The following is an 18,111-nucleotide window of genomic DNA, read 5'->3' on the forward strand; positions in this document are numbered from 1 at the left end:
TTCCCACATTACAACAGTGACTACACTTCAAAAAAGTACTTAATTGGCGGTGGCTGTGAAAGGTGCTATATAAATGCAAGTCTTTTCTTTCCCTCTTCTACTGAAATTCCTGACTCGTGCTGAGCTACATAATGGGCTGAGCGGAAGGATGTAGGTTTGAATCCCTTACGCTTTTAAATTCTAGTGTTGCCAACTCTGGTTGGACATATTCCTGGAGGTTTCATCACATGATCTCCAACTGCCCTGCCCAGTCAATCGGCCTCTTCCCCCACCCCCCCCCACCCCCGCGCCCCTCCCCCCCGATCATCTCCAATATTTTCATACCTAACAAACAAAGAGAGAACAGAGTCAGGATAAATGGTTCATTCTCTGGTTGGCAACCAGTAACAAGTGAAGTGCCGCAGGGATCAGTGCTGGGACCCCAACTATTTACAATCTATATTAACGACTTGGAAGAAGGGACTGAGTGTAACGTAGCCAAGTTTGCTGACGATACAAAAATGAGAGGAAAAGCAATGTGTGGGGAGGACACAAAAAATCTGAAAAAGGACATAGACAGGCTAAGTGAGTGGGCAAAAATTTGGCATATGGAGTATAATGTTGGAAAATGTGAGGTCATGCACTTTGGCAGAAAAAAATCAAAGAGCAAGTTATTATTTAAATGGAGAAAGATTGCAAAGTGCCGCAGTACAGCGGGACCTGGGGGTACGTGTGCATGAAACACAAAAGGATCGTATGCAGGTACAGCAAGTGATCAGGAAGGCCAATGGTATCTTGGCCTTTATATTGCAAAGGGGATGGAATATAAAAGCAGGGAAGTCTTGCTACAGCTATATCAGGTATTGGTGAGGCCACACCTGGAATACTGCGTGCAGTTTTGGTTTCCATATTTACGAAAGGATATACTTGCTTTGGAGGCAGTTCAGAGAAGGTTGACTAGGTTGATTCCGGGGATGAGGGAATTGACTTATGAGGAAACGTTGAGTAGTTGGGCCTCTACTCATTGGAATTCAGAAGAATGAGAGGTGATCTTATCGAAATGCGTATAAGATTATGAGGGGGCTTGACAAGGTGGATGCAGAGAGGATGTTTCCACTGATAGGGGAGACTAGAACAAGTGGGCACAATCTTAGAATAAGGAGCCGCCCATTTAAAACTGGATGAGGAGAAATTTCTTCTCTCAGAGGGTTGTAAATCTGTGGAATTCACTGCCTCAGAGAGCTGAGGATGCTGGGACATTGAATAAATTTAAGACAGAAATAGACAGTTTCTTGAACGATAAGGGGATAAGGGGTTATGGGGAGCGGGCAGGGAAATGGAGCCGAGTCCATGATCAGATCAGCCATGATCTTATTGAATGGCGGAACAGGCTCGAGGGGCCGTATGGCCTACTCCTGTTCCTATTTCTTATGTTTTTATGTTCTTATGTAAAAGTGTTCAAAGAAAATGAACTTAACACACACTATTTTCTTTTACTGCCCCTTATGATTTCTCTGGCAGCAGTCTCCTGGAGCTTAATCTTTAATTCCTGGAGAGTCCAGGACAATCCTGAAGCCTTGCCAACGCTGTTGAGTTCCCTATCTCGGCATTTTCGCTGCGAGGAAGGAGATAATATTGGAGGGAGAGTCGTGATTAGGCCGCTGAGATTTGCCTTCTGGTGGCTGGTTGAGGAACTACACGGGGGGCGGGGGGTGGGGCCTGGGAGAAGGTTGTAGCCATGTAACCCGGTGAGAGTTAACACAGAGAAGGTACACCAAACAAAAGGAAGATAACGTTTGCTAAACATTCTGTCCTGACAGACCTCGGAGCTGCTGAGGAAGCTGCACACACGGACCTTGGTGCGGAAATACTGCAAGGGAATCACTGCCCCACGCAAACTGCAGGTAACCGTTCCTTTTAGATGCCTATTTCTGTACAGTCACAAGACAGAATCATAGAATCTTATGGCACAGAAAGAGGCCATTCTGCCCATCGTGTGCCAGCTGTTTGAAAGAGCTGTCCAACTGGTCTCACTCCCCCTGCTCTTTCCCCATAGCCCTGCGACTGTTATATAGTTCCTTTTTGAAAGGTAAACCGTTCACAATAAAGCAGCCAAAAAAAATAGAGGAAAAGGAGCGAAATATTTTCAGACCATAACCTCTGTTTCCCCACCCCCCGCCCCCCGATCTCATGTATTTTTTTTTCTCCCTCATTTTTTCTCCTCTCCTGTCCCAGGAGGATGGCTGTCCTCTAGGTCCTCACCCCAGGCGGGCCGTTTCCAGGCATGAATACAGGCAGCCAGACGGCCGGCTATTGGACTGTGTGTGGGGGGGTGGGGAGGGAGCAGCGCAGCCAAGCTTGATGACGGTCCCCCCCCCCACCCAAGAGACACGGGTTGGTCGCAGATGCTTCCAAGTGCGCGTGTCGGGCGAGGGACAGGATTGGGCTGGGCCGTGATGCCCCCTGCAGTCGGACAGCCCGCACTGTGGAGCTCGCAGGAATGGCTGCTCGGGTGGGTTACTGGAGGGTGGCTATCGGAGTGTGGCCCATCGGACACCACCTTCAGGGAGAAAAAAACAGGCGAAAATCGGGACTGGGGTGGGAACTGCCGCTATAAAATCTCTCTCTTTGTAATTAACTTGCGTTTCGCACAGATGCAGCAGAAGGTTGTGGCCAGCGCACTGTTTAAAGGAAAGAAGGACGGATATCTACAGAGCGTCAACAAGCCCTTCAGTGACAGCAGACTCTGTAAGTACACCCGGTGCTTCCTCTGGGCAACAGAGCAGCAGCAGCAAATGGCGAGGGCCAGTGACATGTGCTCAATGTGACATGTTCTCCATCCCCAGGTGAGCAGGACGTCAACCCGAAGGCCCTCCAGCTGATCCGAAATGAGAGACTCAAGGTAAAGTTCCCAATTTCAATCCGACGCAGCCACGTGCGGTAGGTGTGCGGTTGGAGAGGCTCCGACCCTGTGGCTGGGGTGTCAGCTGGGAATATCGTGGTCCAAAACTGACCATTTTGGTCATGGAGGGGCCGGTGGGAGGGGCGTTAGGGGGTAAGTGCACGATGTCGCGGACACACAGCGTAACCTTAACTCAACTCGCCGAGCGGGAATCTCACGGGATTGGGGGGGAACTCCAGTTTTACATCCCGCCTGTTATTATGCTCCACTGGCTTCACTGGCGAGTGAATTCGGGCTGGGTGTAAAAGCAGTGTTGCCCATGATCCCAACAATTACCCGACAGGCGGGGAAGGTTAAAATTGCGCCTCCCCCCCCCCCCTCCACCCCCACATTCCTGCTGCAGTGCGACCTCTTTTGAAACTACATTTTTTCAATCTTTAGCTGGACTTTTTAAATCGGTAAAATTGGATTAACGGTTGTCACAAGGGCTGATGTGATGGATTTAGTATATCACAACCGGGTGACTGCGCTCTCCCAGGTGTAAAACAATAGCAAGGTGTCCTGCAAAGACATTTTACATAAGGACGTAGGAATTAGAAGCAATGAGATCATGGCAGATCATTGACCTCAACTCCACTTCTCCATATCCCTTGATCCCCATAGAGTCCAAACATCTATTGATCCCCTTCAAAATCATGAGGGGGCTGGACAGAGTAGATAGAGAGAGACTGTTCCCATTGGCAGACGGGTCGAGAACCAGAGGATACAGATTTAAGGTGATTGGCAAAAGAACCAAAGGCGATATAAGAAAAAACATGTTTGCGCAGCGAATGGTTGGGATCTGGAATTCACGGCCTGAAAGCGTGGTGGAGGCAGACTCAATCGTGGCTTTCAAAAGGGAGTTGGATAAGTACCTCAAAGAAATAAATTTGCAGGGCGACGGGGAAAGGGCGGGGGAGTGGGACTAGCTGAGGGTTGGCATGGGCTCGATGGGCCGAATGGCCTCCTTCCATGCTGTAACCGTTCTATCATTCTATGAATATACTCAATGATTCAGCATCCACAGCCCTTTGGGGCAGAGAATTCCAAAGATTGACAACCTCTGAGTGAAAACATTTCTCCTCACGCCAGTCTTAAATGGCTGACCCTTACCTGTGGTGGCACTGCCCATGTGGGCACTCAGTTAAAGGACATGTGGCATTGTGTATTCTGTCCTGCCAAGGTCAAGGGGTCAAGAGGTCTTTAAGATGATGAAAGGTTTTGATAGAGTGGATACAGAGAGAATGTTTCCACTTGTGGGGAAGAGCATAACTAGAGGTTATCAATATAAGATAGTCACCAAGAAATCCAATAGGGAATTCAGAAGAAAATTCTTTATCCAAAGAGCGGTGAGAATGTGGAACTCGCTACCACAGGGAGTGGTTGAAGCGAATAGTATAGATGCATTTAAGGGGAGGCTAGACAAGCATATGAGCGAGAAGGGAATCGAGGGTTATGCTGTCAGAGTTAGATGAGGAAAGACGGGAGGAGGCTCGAGTGGAGCATAAACGCCGGCATGGACAGGTTGGGCCGAATGGCCTGTTTCTTGCCGTATATCCGATGTAAACCTATGTAAGCCTTACCCACAATGAATTGCCAGATTTCAGCTGTGCCCGGTGTGGGATTAGATGGAGGATGGGCATTAGAATTTCCTAATAGCCGGTACCTGCCACTCCAACCTGGATGGCACATTTCACCTCAACTTTATACATGGAACTGAGCAAATGTCACAGTCTAATGTTAAGGACACACTTAACACATTGAAGTTCTGTTTTATTTTTAAGTTCCCCCTCTCTTCCCCTGAGGGTGCTGTTAAGTGCTTAGTGTCAGCTGTGGCTCAGTGGGTAGCACTCTCACCTCTGAGTCAGAAGGTTGTGGGTTCAAGTCCCACTCCAGGGATTTGAGCACATAAAGTTAGGCTGACACTCCAGTGCAGTACTGAGGGAGTGCTGCACTGTCGGAGGTGCTGTCTTTCAGATGAGATGTTAAACTGAGGCCCTGTCTGCTCTCTCAAGTGGATGTAAAAGATCCCATGGCACTATTTCAAAGAAGAGCAGGATATATATCCCCGGTATCCTGGCCAATATTTATCCCTCAATCAACATAACAAAAAAAAAGATTATCTGGTCATTATCACATTGCTGTTTGTGGGAGCTTGCTGTGGCCAAATTGGCTGCTGTGTTTCCTACATTACAACAGTGACTACACTTCAAAAAAGTACTTCATTGACTGTACAGCGCCTTGGGATGTCCGGTGGTCATCAAAGGTGCTATATAAATGCAAGTCTCTTCTTTAATGTTGGAAAGATTAACATCCACAGCTGTGGTCTTTCCAGCAAGATCGGTGCCAGAAGGTGATGTCGTTCCCCTTTGCAAGCCACAGACTGTGAAGCTAATTATTGCACTCCAACTGAGTTGAGTTAATGCAGCGTAGACCACGGATCGAAACTGGGACCGACTGGCTCTGTACGTCTCGGTCTCACGCTGTGCAGGTCATTCACCAACTGGTCCAGAGGGGGAGCTTCACCCAGGTTGGGCTTCTTTGCTGTTGAGAAGAGCGCTTGCCCTGTTTCAGCAGTTTCTTTGCTCCAACGTCTTTACCCCGCGGGCAAAGAGCGTGAACTGCAGAGAGAAACGGGCCAAGGGGTTACAGGAAAGATGTTGTAGGAACAGCCTGATTGTGATGGCGGGCGTTTGATGATGTCTGTGCTCGTTTGCTTTCAGTATGGTGTTCCCGTAATTAAATACAACCGAAACGGGTTCAAACCGAGGCCCCGGCAGCTGCTCTTGATGCAGACGAAAGCCTACATAGTTGAAGAGGACAAAATCAAACAGAAAGTCGAATATGCGACTATCAAAGGTAATGGGCTCCGGTTAATGCAATCATCATTACGTGATTAGGTTAAAAAGGTGCTTTATAAATACAAGTGGTTGTTGTCTACCGATACCAGTGGGTAGGGTCAAAATGTATTTTATAGGAAGCTGCTCCAATATTAAAGTAGGCTAACTAATCCCTCCATGGCCTCGCCACCTCCCTATCTCTGTAATTTCCTCTAGCCCTACAACCCATCTCTGTGCTCCTCCAATTCTGGCCTCTTGCGCATCCCCAATTTTCATCGCTCCACCATCGGTGGCCGTGCCTTCGGCTGCCTGGGCTTCAAGCTCGAGAACTCCCTCCCTAAACCTCTCTGCCTCTCTACCTCTCTTTCCTCCTTTAAGACGCTCCTTAAAACCTACCTCTTTGACCAAGCCCTGTCCTAATATCTCCCTATGTGGCTCGGTGTCAAACCTTGTTTGATAATCGCTCCTGTGTAGCGCCGTGGGACGTTTGTTGTTGTTGTTTAACTGAAGAAGTCGTTAGAATATTTACTCGGAGCACGTTTCAGCAATTGAATCCATTCTTTACAGAAATACAACACATATATATCTATTATGTGACAGATTAGGAAAAGGGAAGGTGCAACGAGACCTGGGTGTCATGGTACATCAGTCATTGAAGGTTGGCATGCAGGTACAGCAGGCGGTTAAGAAAGCAAATGGCATGTTGGCCTTCATAGCGAGGGGATTTGAATACAGGGGCAGGGAGGTGTTGCTACAGTTGTACAGGGCCTTGGTGAGGCCACACCTGGAGTCTTGTGTACAGTTTTGGTCTCCTAACTTGAGGAAGGACATTCTTGCTATTGAGGGAGTGCAGCGAAGATTCACCAGACTGATTCCCGGGATGGCGGGACTGACCTATCAAGAAAGACTGGATCAACTGGGCTTGTATTCACTGAAGTTCAGAAGAATGAGAGGGGACCTCATAGAAACGTTTAAAATTCTGACGGGTTTAGACAGGTTAGATGCAGGAAGAATGTTCCCAATGTTCGGGAAGTCCAGAACCAGGGGTCACAGTCTGAGGATAAGGGGTAAGCCATTTAGGACCGAGATGAGGAGAAACTTCTTCACCCAGAGAGTGGTGAACCTGTGGAATTCTCTACCACAGAAAGTAGTTGAGGCCAATTCACTAAATATATTCAAAAGGGAGTTAGATGAAGTCCTTACAACTCGGGGGATCAAGGGTTATGGCGAGAAAGCAGGAAGGGGGTACTGAAGTTTCATGTTCAGCCATGAACTCATTGAATGGCGGTGCAGGCTAGAAGGGCTGAATGGCCTGCTCCTGCACCTATTTTCTATGTTTCTATGTTTCTATTTAAATAAAGCATATGTTAAAGGTACAATATAAATACAAGTTTTTTGCTTTGAGTGGCAAAATGGGTTTAGAAGAATATCCTTTCACCTCTGGGACTGAGTTTGTGTTCGGCTGTGTTGAAAAACGATTGAAATTGATACATTGATAGTGGCCGCAGATTTGTTTTAGGGGGTTTTGTCGTTATTACAGATGTTTTCGGCTGGCCAGAATAGGAGGAGGGCAGTAATTCATCTTCGTGTCTCCGATTGCTTTACTCTGCCAACATGACACTAATATCAGTATACCCGCCGCCGAGAGCCAAACAGCTTTACTGGTCAAAGCCCGTATAAACCCATCGCAAAAATAGTAACACAGCCTTACCCCTGCCACCTCCTCCCTCCGCCCTGCCCCACTCCACCCTGGGATAAATCTCGGCCTTGGTTATTAAAACAAGGAAGCTACATTTATCACCATGCCCAGAGGTTCCGTGTGAATTGGACAACAGTGTCAGCCAATGGCTCAGTTGGTACCACAGCACCCTTGCCTGTACCAGAAGGTTGTGGGTTCAAGTCCCACTCCAGAAACTTGAGCACAAAAATCTAGGCTGACCATCCAGTGCGGTGCTGAGGGAGTGCTGCACTGTCGAAGGTGCCGTCTTTCAGGAGAGACGTTAAACCGAGGCCCCGTCTGTTCTCTCAGGTGGCTGTAAAAGATCCCATGTCACTATTTTGAAGAAACATAGGAACATAGAAACATAGAAAATAGGTGCAGGAGTAGGCCATTCGGCCCTTCGAGCCTGCACCACCATTCAATATGATCATGGCTGATCATGCAACTTCAGTACCCCATTCCTGCTTTCTCTCCATACCCCTTGATCCCTTTAGCCGTAAGGGCCACATCTAACTCCCTCTTGAATATATCTAACGAACTGGCCTCGACAACTTTCTGTGGTAGAGAATTCCACAGGTTCACAATTCTCTGAGTGAAGAAATTTCTCCTCATCTCGGTTCTAAATGGCTTAGCCCTTATCCTTAGACTGTGACCCCTGGTTCTGGACTTCCCCAACATCGGGAACATTCTTCCTGCATCTAACCTATCCAGTCCCGTCAGAATTTTATATGTTTCTATGAGATCCCCTCTCATTCTTCTAAATTCCAGTGACTATAAGAAGAGCAGGTGAGTTAATCCTGGTGCCCCGGCCAATATTTATCCCTCAACCAACATAACAAAAACAGATTATCTGGTCATTATCACATTGCTGTTTGTGGGAGCTAGCTGTGTGCGAATTGGCTGCCGCATTTCCTACATTACCACAGAGACTACACTCCAAAAAGTACTTCACTGTAAAGCACTCATAGAAACATATAAAAAGTACTTCACTGTAAAGCACTTTGGGCTGTCCGGTGGTCATGGAAGGCGCTATAGAAATGCAAGTCTTTCTCTACGAGTGCTGGCCTTGCACTGCTGACCACTTGTGTTTCTCTGTCTCCTTTAGGTGTGTCCGTCAGCAACCTGAGTGATGGGGTCTTTGTCATCCATGTACCCTGTGAAAACAACAAGCAGAAAGTAAAGATTCAGCTCATGTCTATGTTATTTTCTTCTCACATATAAGGGGGGCATTGTGACTTGAGGCGAGAGTGTGAAGCGGCCAATATATCGCACTAGCCACTCGCTATAAATCTCTCCCTGCTTTCATTTCCATCAACCTCAATGGAAAGGAACTTTGGGCAGTATAATGGGCGGCTGATCTGATATCTTAGGCAGTCCCTCGGAGTCGAGGATGACTTGCTTCCACACTAACATGAGACCAATGTGGGACCTACAGTCTCTGTCACAGGTGGGGCAGACGGTGGTTGGAGGGACGGGCGAGTGGGGTGCTTGGGTTGTCGTGCGCTCCTTCCGCTCTTTGTACTTGGCTTCCGCGTGCTCCCGACAAAGAGACTCAAAGTGTTCGATGCCTTGCTGAATGCTTCTTCTCCACTTTGAGCGGTCATGGGCCAGGGATTCCCAAGAGTCGGTGGGGAAGTTACATTTTTTTGGGAAGCTTTGAGGGTGTCCTTGAAGTGTTTTCTCTGTCCTCCTGGGGCTCACTTGCTGTGATGGAGCTCCAAGTAGAGTGCTTGCTTCGGGAGCCTGGTGTCAGGTATGTGGACTATGTGGCCCGCCCACCGGAGCTGGCCAAGCGTGGTCAGTGCCTCGATGCTGGGGATGTTGGCCTGAGAGAGAACTCTGACGTTGGTGCACCTATCCCGCCAATGGATTTGCAGAATTTTGCGGAGGCAGTATTGGTGGTATTTCTCCAGTGATGTGAGGTGCCTACTGTATATTGTCCATGTCTCTGAGGAATGTAGGAATCACTACAGCTCTGTAGACCATGAGCTTGGTGCCGGGTTTGAGATCTTGGTCTTCAAACACTCTTGATCCGATATATCGCCCGTCTCACAATGTCGGCCCCCCCATAGAGTTCTAGCCGCGTTACTTTGCTAATGGCCTCATTTAGGGTCGGCAAATAAATGACTCCCGCCGATTCCCAACACAAACCCACGGAGGGGTCAAAATCGACCTGTCCATCTTGCAGACGGACTTCAGTCTAAATGGAACTCGTTTCCTAATTGCGGTATTAACGTCAGCACTGACTGATAAAGAGGCATCTCTCAATTCTCAAACAAATGTATCATTCCAGGGGGTAGTGTTTCTGCAGTTTTACTCTTTCTACATGGGCCCACCCCGCCCGAGGTCAGGGAGGTGGATAATTCCAGGTATCTCCCAGTGCCTTTCTAAAGCAGTTAACAGGATAACTGATCTGGGTCTGCTGACTGAGTGTTGAGAGTGATTGCTATGATTGGTCAACAACTCTATTATTGTTGGATCATATGACTACTGGGATGTGGAATGCCAACTGGATGGACCTTGATCTTATCCTGATGTGACTTAAACCAGCCTTTTGCCTTGATTACTGGGAGGAAGAGGCTTGTTTTCACCCCCCTTCCCCCCCCTCCTCCACCAGGTAATTCGACCATGTAGTGAATCACAGGTGCAAACATGTTTTCCACTCTTCCATCGTGCCATGCATCGCCGCTGTGATACCATCATCATCATCATATTAGGCAGTCCCTTGAAATCGAGGAAGACTTGCTTCCACTCTGAAAGTGAGTTCTTAGGTGACTGAACAGTCCAATATGGAAATTACAGTCTCTGTCACAGGTGGGACAGACAGTGGTTGAGGGAAGGGGTGGATGGGATTGGTTTTCCGCACGCTCGTTCCGCTGCCTGCGCTTGTTTTCTGCATGCTCTCGGCGACGAGACTCGAGGTGCTCAGCGCTCTCCCGGATGCTCTTGGGGATGTTGCAATTTATCAGGGAGGCTTTGAGGGTGTCCTTGAAATGTTTCCTCTGCCCACCTTTGGCTCGTTTGCCATGTAGGAGTTCTGAGTAGAGCGCTTGCTTTGGGATTCTTGTGTCGGGCATGCGGACAATGTGGCCCGCCCAACGGAGCTGTGATACACATTACTGAAGATAAAGGTCCGAGCCACGTGTGAAGATGGTGGCGATGTATTGTACTGACTGTCTGTCTCATGTACGCAGGGCGATGTCATTCTGCAGTGTGAATACGTGTTTGAGACCGTGACCAAGCTCTGTACAATGGCCAGCAAGCAAAACAGCTTCAAAATCGTACAGGGCAGGTAGGTAACAAAAAGAATGACAGAGATGGAAAGCGCATGCTTCAGTCCTCAGCTTTTATACACCACAGAATGATGCCAGGATTAAAAGGGTTAAATTATGAGGACAGGTTTCATAGACTAGGCTTGTATTCCCTTGAGTATAGCAGATTAAGGGGTGAGCTATCTGAGCTGTATAAGATGATTAAAGCAGTTGATAAGGTAAATAGAGAGAAATTATTTCCTCTTCGGGCAGTCCAGAATAAGCGGGCATAATCTTAAAATTAGAACTAGGCTATTTAATGGTGATGTCAGGAAGCACTTCTTCACACAAAGGGTAGTGGAAATTTAGAATTTTCTCTCCCTCAAAAAGCTGTTGAGGCTGGGGGTCAATTGAAGATATCTAATCCGAGATTGATAGATTTTTGTTCGGCAAGGGTATTAAGAGTTAAAGGAATCAAGACGGGTAGATGGAGTTAAGATACAGATCAGCCGTCATCTAATTGAATGGTGGAGCAGGTTCGAGGGGCTGAATGACACAACAGGTTTGTGGGGCTGAACGACCTACTCCTGTTCCTATGTCCTCCCACCAGGACCCTACACTGAAACTTTGACAGGGTCAATCTGCTTTATGCTAATGTTGTCACCTTCTTTCCTTCTGAAGACGTTGGCCCGTGCTCGGCTTGGCATGACAAGCCCTCCTGTGCCTCATCCACGAAGTTGTTCTTCATGTGTGAGCTTTGACAGCAGGCTGTTCGAGCACTGAATGCAATCCTGTCATCGCCCGATCTCCACATACATGTAGGTAGCAGCAGTGTCCCGTTGGATAGCAGTCAGGGAGAGGAATCATGGCCGGTCTGCCTCTTCCCAAGCCCAGGGGTATTCAGGCCCATCGTATTGTCCCGACCACAGCCTTGTCTGATTTCAGCTAACTCAGCACAGACCGGGGCATCGCTTTCACTTTCCGAACGGTTTGCTGAATTGGCAACAAAGATCTTGTGCTGCTTAAATTCTTAATTGAAATTTATTACGTGAAAATAAAATGCCCTATTGGTGAGGTTTTAAAGGTGTGATTTGGTTGCGTTAAAGGGGGCGGGCAGGGGAGAATCTGGCCCACAACTGGGGCAATGTTTTAAAAATTCACTCTGAGGATGTGGTGTTACTAGCAAGGCCAGCATCTCTAGTTACCCTGGGAAAGGGATGGTGGAGGGCTTTCTAGCATCACTGCAGTTACCACCTCAAAGGACAAGAGCAGCAGGCGCATGGGAACACCATCACCTCCATGGTCCCCTCCAAGCCACACACCACCCTGACTTGGAAATATATCGGCCGTTCCTTCATCGTCGCTGCGACAAAATCCTGGAAGTCCCTCCCTAACAGCACTGTGGGAGCACCTTCACCACACGGACTGCAGCGGTTCAAGGCGGCGGCTCACCACCACCTTCTCAGGGCAATTAGGGATGGGCAATAAATGCCGGCCTTGCCAATGATGGCCACATCCCAGGAATGAATTTTTAAAACTAGTGATAGTACCCCCTGCCTGGGGGCATGAAGTCGCAGAACCATGAAGGTAATGTGGCTCACAGGTATCTGTGATGACAACAGAAGCGGGTGTGACAATGCTATTAATGTGATGATGTGGATTAAAGTGCAGTGAGGAGAAAGTTACAACCAAGAGTCTTATGCATTGTGTAAGTAGCGTGAACAGTGAGGAGGATAGTGATAGACTGATAGACGTCAGGAAGACATAGACAGGCTGGTGAAATGGACGGACGCATGGCAGATGAAATTTAACGCCGAAAAGCGTGAAGTGATACATTTTGGTAGGAAGTACGAGGAGAGGCAATATAAATTAAAGGGTACAATTCTAAAGGGCAACAGGGAGACCTGGGGGTGTATGCACAAATTGTTGAAGGTGGCAGGGCAGGTTGAGAAAGCGGTTAAAAAACATACAGGATCCTGGGCTTCATAAATAGAGGCATAGAGTACAAAAGTGTGGAAGTTATGCTGAACCTGTATAAAACTCTGGTTCGGCCTCAACTGGAGTATTGTGTCCAATTCTGGGCACCGCATTTTAGGAAGGATGGGAAGGCCTTAGAGAGGGTGCAGAAAAGATTTTCAAGAATGGTTCCCAGAATGAGGGACTTCAGTTACGTGGATAGACTGGAGAAGCTGGGGTTGTTCTCCTTGGAGCAGAGAAGATTGAGAGGAGATTTGATCGAGGTGTTCAAAATCATGAAGGGCCTGGACAGAGTAGATAGAGAGAGAGACTGTTCCCATTGGCAGAAGGGTCGAGAATCAGAGGACACAGATTTAAGGTGATTGTCCCCTTTGGATCTTCTGCCAATCAGAAACCTTTTTACCCAGCGAGTGGTTAGGATCTGGAATGCACGGCCTGAAAGGGTGGTGGAGGCAGATTCAAGTGTGACTTTCAAAAGGGAATTCGATAAGTACCTGAAGGAAAAAAAATTGCAGGGAAAGGGTGGGATAGTGGGACTAGCTGAAGGATTCTTCCAGCAAGCCCGCGCAGGCTCGACGGGCAATAATTCTATAATCCTATTATAATGAGGGGGGCATGTAACAAGTGTTGCAGCTGAGGACCTTATACTGAGGGCAGGGCAATGGTATCACTGGGTTGTTTAACAAAGAAAAGGTTTTATAATGAGAATGAGACACGTAACGGAGAGTGCGGTATAACTGAGAGCCTGATATCAACAGTGAAGGAGGGGCCTGTAACATAAAGTATTATAACAGAGCTTTATAATAAGATCAGGATATGTAACTGAGAAAGTGCAGCATTTTTTTTTTACTCTCTTCTAAAGTGTTTACCATTCTGTGTACATGATAATTCAATAGCGTTTTAATAACTCACTCTGTATGCAATTTTTTCCATTTCAGCTTGACTTTCACAATTCAACCAGGAAAGGAAGGGATAGTCGATTTCACTTCAGGCCATGAGTCACAGGTCTTCAAAGGCAAGAATGGTCATCTGATGGTGGTGAGAAGACCAAATGAGTATATAGCCGTGTTATTGGTGTATAGGATTGGGCTGAAATATTATTACTGACAGAGTGAGCTCCCAATCTCGGGGCAGGGAGAAGAAAGAAAGGGCCCGAAATTGCCCCGATCGATAAGGCCACTGACCGCCCGAAAGCAACGGCCGTGGGACGGCACAGAATGGCCGCCAACTCGCCGTGGAGGGGCCGCCATTTTAGAAATTGCCCTTCCTCAGGAGCGAAGTACAGTGTCCGGGACCACTCTGCCCGTTTTCCCGCCGCGACATGCATGCACCGACCCCTTACCGTCTGGCGAGGACCCCCTCGCGAAATTGCCCCGCGGGAAATTGCCCCTTACCCGGAATTGCCCCGAGGGAGTGGCCCGCCACCAGCCGGTGCCTCCGACAGCCTTTTCTGTCCGTGCACTCTCTGTGTGAAATGGTGGCACGGCCGCCCTTAAAGGGGAGGGTGCACTGCCGCGGTCGCCATGTTATTTTTGTTTGTTGGTCGGCTGCCAGGTCGGGCCGACAATTATGCCGGCCGGGTTCGGCCGGGCCGCCGACAGGCAGCCTGACACCCGCTCTGAGGTGCCAGCCGCTGCCTGCCCGAAACCCTCCCTGGTGGCCCAGTGGGCCGGACTGAAAACTCTGCCGAGTTCACAGCGACCCTCCCCTTTAACTGAAGGGGAGTGATGTTGTGACGCACCGGCGCTGATAACTGACAGCCGCGGACACTCCGTCCCGCCCCCACTTCCGCCCCGCTAGTGACAGCCACGGCGCTCCGCTCCCACTCCCGCCCCCATGATGATCCACTTCCGTCCCGCTGGAAAGCCCCCCACTCCCCCGAGGAGCTGAATTTCACCGGATAGCGGCGGCCAGAATACTTCAAAAAGGGGTAGGTGTGCCACGTTTCTGGCAGAGGACCATTTCTACCCCAAAGAGTCAAAGGGACTATGCCGGTCTCACTCACCTCCCAGTGGCCATTTATAGAGGGAGCACTGGCACAGTGCTGGGGGGAGGGGGCAGTCACCTGCCCAGCTCCTGAGGCAGGGACAGTGCTCGAGGGATATAGGCAGTGCAGGGGGAGGAAAATAATAATCCAAGGAGACAAGCTGGCTCTCTATGTTGTCATGAGTCCGGTCCAGTCTTTGTCACTAAGCAGTAAGTGTCATTGAGGTGTTTCAAGGTTGCATGTGCACCAGTTATAGCAAATGTATTGTAAAGTCCTTACACAATACCACAAATCCACACAAGGCACATTCTATGGACAAGGCCACTCTGTGACTTGCACCTTTACTCACAGGACCAAGAAGTGATGACCCTGCGTGGGACCTCCCTTTATATACCTGAAGGACCAGGTGAGGAGTGTCTCCCACAAGTTCACCCCCTGTGGTCAAGGTGTGCATTTCTCAGTATTGCAGTGTTGTTACATGAAGGTTACGTACATGACATGTATCAGTCGGCTTCTAATCTTGAAATCATCAATTAGGTCATCTATAAATCCCCTCTTTTAGAACAAGAACATTCCACTGTTTCATTTCGCAGGAGGGTCGGTAACCAAAGGACGCAGAGTTAAGATAACTGGCAAAAGAATCGGGGCAGGTGGGGGGATGAGATTTTTTTAACGCAGTGAGTTGTTATTATCTGGAAGGGTGGTGGAAGCAGATTCAATAGTAACTTTCACAAGGGAATTGGATAAATACTTGAAGAGAAAATGTTTGTAGGGCAGTGGGGAAAGAGCAGGGAGTGGGACTAATTGGAGAGCTCTTTCACACATGACGGGCCGATTGGCCTCTTTCTGTGCTCTATGATTCTATGGACAGCGCCCAACCACCCGAACAAAAGCAAAACACCGCAGTTGCTGGAAATACAAACAGAAAATGCTGGGAATATTCAGCAGGTCAGGCAGCTTCTGTGGAGAGAGAAACAGAGTTAACGTTTCAGGTCGATGGCCCTTCGTCAGAACCTCCTTAAGCCTTCCTCCCAACTTAGATTTCATATCTCCAGAATTAGCTCGGTTGTTCACCTCTGTGGGGCAGTAACATTCTTCTTGTGATGCGGTGGCCAGAACAGCACGCAGCTGGGCCTTGACTTCGAACAGCAGCAACCCTTTCCCTTTTAATTTGTACTCTAGTCCTATTTGTCAATCCCATTCACACCCTAGAAATCTTATATTTATTCATCGCCTTTAACGTAGCAAAACAGGCCACGCGCTTCACAGGAGTGTTATCAAACAAGATTTGACACCGAGCTGTGGTATATTCTCTACGACATCACAAACACACAGAGTACAAGATGGCTCTTAATACAGGAACTTCTGTCACCTGATGCCTTTATTGTAGTTACAGCAATGGCTGTATTACCACAGTTGTTCACTAGATAGATCAGTAGTCCACTAGGTGGAACTATATTACACGGGCCACATAAGGAGATATTAGAAAGAAAGACTTGCATTTATATAGTTCCTTTCACAACTACCGGACGTCTCAAAGCGCTTTACAGCCAATGAAGTACTTTTGGAGTGTAGTCACTGTTGTAATTAGGGGAGCATCTGAAAGGAGCAAAGAGAGGTAGAGAGACAGAGAGGTTTAGGGAGGGAATTCCAGAGCTAAACGCTTTGGCAGCTGAAGGCACGGCTACCAATGGTTGAGTGATTAAAATCGCAGATGCTCAAGAGGTCAGAATTAGAGGAGCGCAGATATGTCGGGGGTGTTGTAGGGCTGGAGGAGATTAAAGATAGGGAAGGCGAGGCTATCGAGGTTTTTTTAAAACAAGGATGTAAAGTTTTCAATCGAAGTGTTGATGGGTGATGGGTGAACAGGACTTGATGTGAGTTAGCACATTGACAGCAGAGTTTTGGATGACATCAAGTTTACATAGGGTAGAATGTGGGTGGCTGGCCAGGAGTGCCTTGCAATAGTCACGTCTAGACGTAGCAAAGGCCGGGATGAGGGCTTCGGCAGCGGATGAGCTGAGGCAAGGGCGGAGACGGGTGATGTTATGGAGGTGGAAATAGGCGGTCTTAGTGATGGCACGGATATGTGGTCGGAAACTCGTCTCGGAGTCAAATATGACACCGAGGTTGCAAAAGGTCTGGTGCAGCCTCAGACCAGGGACCAGGGAGAGGGATGGAGTTGATGGCTAGGGAACAGAGTTTGTGGTGGGGACCGAAAACTTTGGTCTTCCCAATATTTAGCTGGATGTTGGACAAGCAGTCTAATAGTTTAGAGACCGTGGAGGGGTCGAGAGAAGTGGAGCGGAGATAGAGCTGGGTGTCGTCAGCGTACATATGGAAACTGACGCCGTGATTTCGGATGATATCGTCGAGGGGAGCATGTCGATGAGAAATAGGAGGGGGCCAAGGATAGATCCATGGGGGACACCAGAGGTAACGATGAGGGATTGGATCATTTCAAAGTTTCATAGTTTGCAAAGAGAAGAAACCCAGCCTACCGTCACTCAGAGCTGGTATGCCCTGAGATGAATTCGATGAATTTTTACACATATTGTGCGATTTGTTGCCTGAATGTCGCTGTTTAACACAACGCATCCCAAGAACAGTGAACTTCTGAGCAGAACTGAGCGATCACTGGCCCGTCAATTGGATTCCCAAAGCAGAGAATTATCTTCACTACTTATTCTTGTACCCCCTGAAAGGTAATGCTGGTCTTAGAGTAAGGGGTCGGCCATTTAGGACTGAGATGAGGAGAAACTTCTTCACTCAGAGGGTGGTGAATCTTTGGAATTCTCTACCCCAGAGGCTTATGGAGGCTCAGTCGTTGAGTTTATTCAAGACAGAGATGAATAGATTTTTGGATATTAAGGGAATCAAGGGATATGGGGATAGTGCAGGCAAGTGGAGTTGATTTGCCATGAACTTATTGAATGGTGGAGCAGGCTCGAGGGGCCGAATGGCCGACTCCTGCTCCTATTTCTAATGTTTCTTATGTTGCTATCCTACCTGTGATTAAATGACTAGAGGTTCACGGAGCTGAAGGTAATCGCATTGTGTATGAAACACAGACGCTTGTTGAATTTTCATTCAGTCTGTGCTGTTGTAACAAATGTTCTCTCTTTTCCTTTTCACAGATGACCCCCAGGGTAAAGTCTCGATGACCTTCCATTAATATTCATCTGGTTTGTTTTTAAATTTCGTGGGAAGTAACAATTTGCTGCAAGCCCCAAAGGCATTTGTTGTAATAGCGAGTTACCCACTCGATGACTCGTCACAGTGATGACCCTCTCATTGTTGTCCTTCCATCTTGTACAGTGTATGTCGGGGCAATGGGCCAGTCCAATACCGACTTGTTGTACACAGCGCCTGCAGGCCACAAACAGCCAGATACAGAAGTGGTGGGATTCAGTGAA

At 48.1% G+C, this 18,111-nt stretch overlaps 1 protein-coding gene across 1 annotated transcript in view; it reads left to right on the forward strand.

Annotated features, from left to right (window-relative positions):
* Positions 1–17,859, forward strand: part of myo1ha (myosin IHa) — a 103,713-nt gene extending 85,854 nt beyond the window's left edge. Inside the window, exons 24-31 of the mRNA XM_070886392.1 lie at positions 1,800–1,883; positions 2,634–2,727; positions 2,826–2,881; positions 5,644–5,779; positions 8,586–8,656; positions 10,675–10,772; positions 13,647–13,746; positions 17,833–17,859. Of these exons, the coding sequence (XP_070742493.1) occupies positions 1,800–1,883; positions 2,634–2,727; positions 2,826–2,881; positions 5,644–5,779; positions 8,586–8,656; positions 10,675–10,772; positions 13,647–13,746; positions 17,833–17,859 (666 nt within the window). The remainder of the gene's footprint in view (positions 1–1,799; positions 1,884–2,633; positions 2,728–2,825; positions 2,882–5,643; positions 5,780–8,585; positions 8,657–10,674; positions 10,773–13,646; positions 13,747–17,832) is intronic.
* Positions 17,860–18,111: the final 252 nt, after the last annotated feature.

This window comes from Pristiophorus japonicus, chromosome 8 (genome assembly GCF_044704955.1).
Source record: "Pristiophorus japonicus isolate sPriJap1 chromosome 8, sPriJap1.hap1, whole genome shotgun sequence".
Lineage (NCBI taxonomy): Eukaryota > Metazoa > Chordata > Chondrichthyes > Pristiophoridae > Pristiophorus > Pristiophorus japonicus.